The 4,037-nt window shown below is 39.1% G+C and overlaps 1 protein-coding gene across 2 annotated transcripts in view; it reads left to right on the top strand.

The window, feature by feature from the left end:
- C3H8orf37 (chromosome 3 C8orf37 homolog) overlaps nt 1-4,037 on the top strand; it is a 7,998-nt gene that overhangs the window by 1,804 nt on the left and 2,157 nt on the right. The window contains exons 2-5 of one of the 2 annotated variants that reach the window (XM_010709152.3): nt 435-534; nt 1,498-1,568; nt 2,518-2,583; nt 3,360-3,455. In XM_010709152.3, coding sequence (XP_010707454.1) covers nt 435-534; nt 1,498-1,568; nt 2,518-2,583; nt 3,360-3,455 — 333 coding nt within the window. Of the gene's footprint in view, nt 1-431; nt 535-1,497; nt 1,569-2,517; nt 2,584-3,359; nt 3,456-4,037 lie in introns of both variants that reach the window. The other variant, XM_019614158.2, reaches the window with a different exon arrangement.

The raw sequence follows: 4,037 nt of genomic DNA, 5'->3' as shown, positions 1-4,037 counted from the left end.
AAAAAAAAAAAAGCCAGCAGGAGACAGTAGCCCAATGCATTGTGTTCTAAATTGTATTTGCAAGTCGTATAACATCAGGAGAGAGCTCCCTCTGACCTTTTTGTATATCTGCTGCTGAAAATAAATGTGAAAAATCAGAGTTGTCCAATCTGTTACTCAGTAAATGCAGCAGGGGTTCTATTATCACTACTTTATTGAAGGTTGGTAGTGGTAGGGAATAAAGGGAATAAGCAGAAGGCCAATGACAGGACAGTTCAATGAAGAGGCCTTATCCTGCATGGTACATCTTGTCCATAATTATTTGGATGGCCTACCTTAGATACTACAGTAATATTAGAGGAGAAGATTGGGACTAATTTTATGTTTTTAACTTACAGTTCTTATAATTGTTTTGATTGTGCTACAAAATGAAAGTTGATTTGCTTGTGTTTCAGATCAGCTAAAACATTAACGGGTGCTGGCAGCGATGAAGATGATATAGATGACATTATTGATGAAATCTGTAATGACAGCAGCTTTGCCAGAACACCTCTGGTGAGTACAAGTTTGGAGAAATGCAGAAACCATGGAAAAAAATAAAAAAGCACTACAAACTAAAACTGATTTAAAACAAGAAAGAATTGAAAAATGCTGTAGAATAAACCTGAAAAATAAAGCAGGGAGGAAAGCGCAACAATCCTGTAGTGATGAACAAGAGAGATATAAAGGGATCATCTAACCCAGGCTGTTAAAGGAAATGCTAGTTCAACGTAGAGCACAGTGTCAAATATAAAAAAAAAAATCTAACCTTCTACTCAAGCCAGTTGCTTAGGAATATGTCTAGTTAGATTTTGAATTTTGAATTAGGCTTTTCAAGAGAGGAGATTTCAAAACTAAACCTGTAACCTGTTCCTGTGTTAGATCATCCTCACAAAAAATTTTTTTCTGACGTTTCAGTTTGTGTCCATTACCCCACCTCTTGTCAGTGGGCACTGACACAAACTGACAGTATTCTGAATATGTCATCCTTGCTTCTCCCCAGCATATACTTGTATCCATTGACGAAACTCTCCTGACCTTGATCTTCCACAGGCTAAGCAGTCCTAGCTCTCTCAGCTTCTACCTGTATGTCAGATGGTCTAAAGACTTTAATCACCTTCATGGTGGTTTGCAGGACCTATTCCATGATGTCCATATCGCTTTTGTATTGGGCACAGCACTCCAGGCATATCCAGGAGGCAGGAGAAGGTCTTGATTCTAATGTCAAGGTGATTGTGTCAGTTCCTTCAGGCAGAGCTGGAAATTTGGTATGGGGAGAGAAGCCTTGCTACCTATCCATCTGTAACTTCAGCACATTTTGTCTCAGACAGCCTTACAGAAAACTGAGCAAGAAAAATCCCAAATTCTTAGTCTCCGTCTTACTGGATTATTTGAATTTCCTGGCTCTTGCTTTTTAAGTAAAACGGCCTATTGCCATATTGCTGAAACGCTGCCTTTTATTCTTTGCTTTTTAAATAGAAATTGAAGTCTAACTACCCAAGTGTCAGACCTGGAAGCAGTAGTGCTGTTGTACAGGCTCATAGGAAAAGGTAAACGAAAAACGTTCGGGCTACTTTAACATAGCTTGATTAAAGCTTGTCTGATAGTATTACTCATGGTTCATTTGTCTTGATGTGAACTAAGGAAAAAAATGAGTATTCAGTCAACTTTATAAGAAAAAGCACACTGTTGAACAGAAAGTTAATATTAAAGAATTATTGATGTGTTTTCACGTGGTCAAAATTATTTACCATGTAAGTAATTATGGAACAACAATTTCCTCTGCCTTCTGGACAAATGCAGTTATCAAACACTGCAATGTTTAGTCACGTAGAATTGAAGAATCATAGAACAGCTCAGGTTGGAAAAGACCTTAAAGATCGTTGAGTCCAACCACAACCTGACCATACTACTCTAACAACCCTCCACTAAAACATGTCCCTGAGCACTACATCCAAATGGATCTGAAACACATCCAGGGATGGTGACTCAACCACCTCCCTGGGGAGCTTATTCCAATGCTTAACAACCCTTTCTGTAAAGAAGTGTTTACTGATATCCAACCTAAACCTCCCCTGGCACAATTTGAGGCCATTTCCCCTCATCCTGTCACCTGTCATCAGTGAGAAGAGACCAGCCCCACTCTCAGTGCAATCAACTTTCAGGTATTTGAAGAGAATAATAAGGTCTCCCCTCAGCCTTCTCTTTCCCAGACTAAACAGCCACAGTTCCATATAGACAATGTTTATCACAGTTTTTCTATGAATATCTTGGCAAAAGAAAAAAAATTGAATTAAATCGTTCGCAAGCATTTGATGCTTTGCCTGTATTGAATAAATATTAACTTGCCATGCCTTTAAACGACTAAAGGGAAAATCTTGCTGAAAAAGTACTACTTGAAGCAGTGTAACACACAACAGTTTAAGTTAGTATTAAGCTGCCTTTTTTCAAAATGTTTTGCTACCATTTCATTATTTTCTTTTAATTAAATCCATATAGGTGCTGTCCAGTGTACCTGGGTGGAAGCTCTTCACCAAATGGCATAGGAACGAATATTTCAAAAAGGTTAAAAAAAAAAATCTATCATTAGTTTTAATCACAACTGTGTTTCTGTGGTGGTTTAGAGCCCTGAGTTTGAACTGTAGGGACAGCTCTATATCCATTGAAATGCACAGCTGCCTGTAACTGCAGTTTGAGTTTGCTGATCCCCTCCAGTCCCCTGTTCATAACTACAGGATCCTTTTCTTCATTTGAGCAGTTGAAGAATCTGTGCAAATGAGACAAGAGACTCCAACAATCAAAGCCATGTAGTTAAGGAGGCTTTTTGTGTGATGGCAGAGTATGCCACCTAAATCAGTAGACTGGTTTAAGTCATCTCACAGCTTGAACTGAAGACAGGCATCCCAGAGCCTCAACTGAGGACAAGCAGAGTGCTTGGTAGCTTCAGGAAAGTTAACTGGAGGAAAGGGACTTCAGATATAAAGCTCTGATATCCAATAGAAAATTAGTGCATTTCCATCTGGGATTTTTCGTAGTAATTATACACATGATGCCCATGCAGGTGATAGTCAGGTGCCACACCAGTGAGAGGGATCAAAGAGTATATATGGAGAATATCAGTTTATTTGGTGTATTCGAGGAATCTGGAAGAGTTACTACATGATCATAGGTTTGAATGCGTACATAATGAATCATCCAGAGATGTGAAAAATTAAGATTACAGGTCAACCACACTTGTAGTATTTCTGAGTGTGTTTTGTTTTAAAACTAATGATTTGTGTAGCTTCTCTTACTGTTACAAGCTCTTGGAGGTTTCTGGTGGTTTTTTTGTCTTCGACCAGAACGTGTGACCAGCTGCGTTGTACTGCTTGTGACTTCCGTGTATCGCTTTTCAATGACTACATCTGGGATCAGTCCTGTGATTATCTTTTTTTCAGGTATGTCTCAGGAGGGTTTGGTGTTAATATTGTTTTACTTTGCCTCAGGGCTAGATGGGAACAGGGGGAGTGAAGAGTCCTTGGCAGTCTGTGTTATTTAATAAGGAGCATGGGTGCAACCTCTTCAGTAATCGCTTGGGAAAGTCTGCAGGAAGAAGAATGCAGCATCTCCCGCCATCTGTGTTCATGCCTTTCCATTTCTTCCTCCATCACCCTCACCCTCTGCTTTTCAAAAGAATTCAGGTTTGGTAAATTGTGAGGTAGCATTAGTGTCAAAACAAGCAGGAAATCAGTGTGATGGGTTGGCCTCTGATGGGCCACTGCTGGATGTAAAAAAAAAAAAAACTGAATGTAGTGCCAGCCTGTGCTTCTCACCATACCTGCAGTGGCATAAGCTACAATTGTTTCAAGGCAGTTTTTCTGCTTTCCAAAGTGAAGTATTGTCCTGCCATGTTCAGTGAAAATCAAATAGCTTGCTTTCTTAATAGGCTTTTTTTTTTTTGAAGCAGTATTTGATTAACTGGAGAGTTGGGGTTTTTACTTTCTTGTTATGTTGTGAAGTCTTTGATTTTAGTCTTTTTT

The sequence above is a fragment of the Meleagris gallopavo genome, chromosome 3 (assembly GCF_000146605.3).
Source record: "Meleagris gallopavo isolate NT-WF06-2002-E0010 breed Aviagen turkey brand Nicholas breeding stock chromosome 3, Turkey_5.1, whole genome shotgun sequence".
NCBI lineage: Eukaryota > Metazoa > Chordata > Aves > Galliformes > Phasianidae > Meleagris > Meleagris gallopavo.
This window is presented reverse-complemented; position numbering and strand designations above follow the sequence as displayed.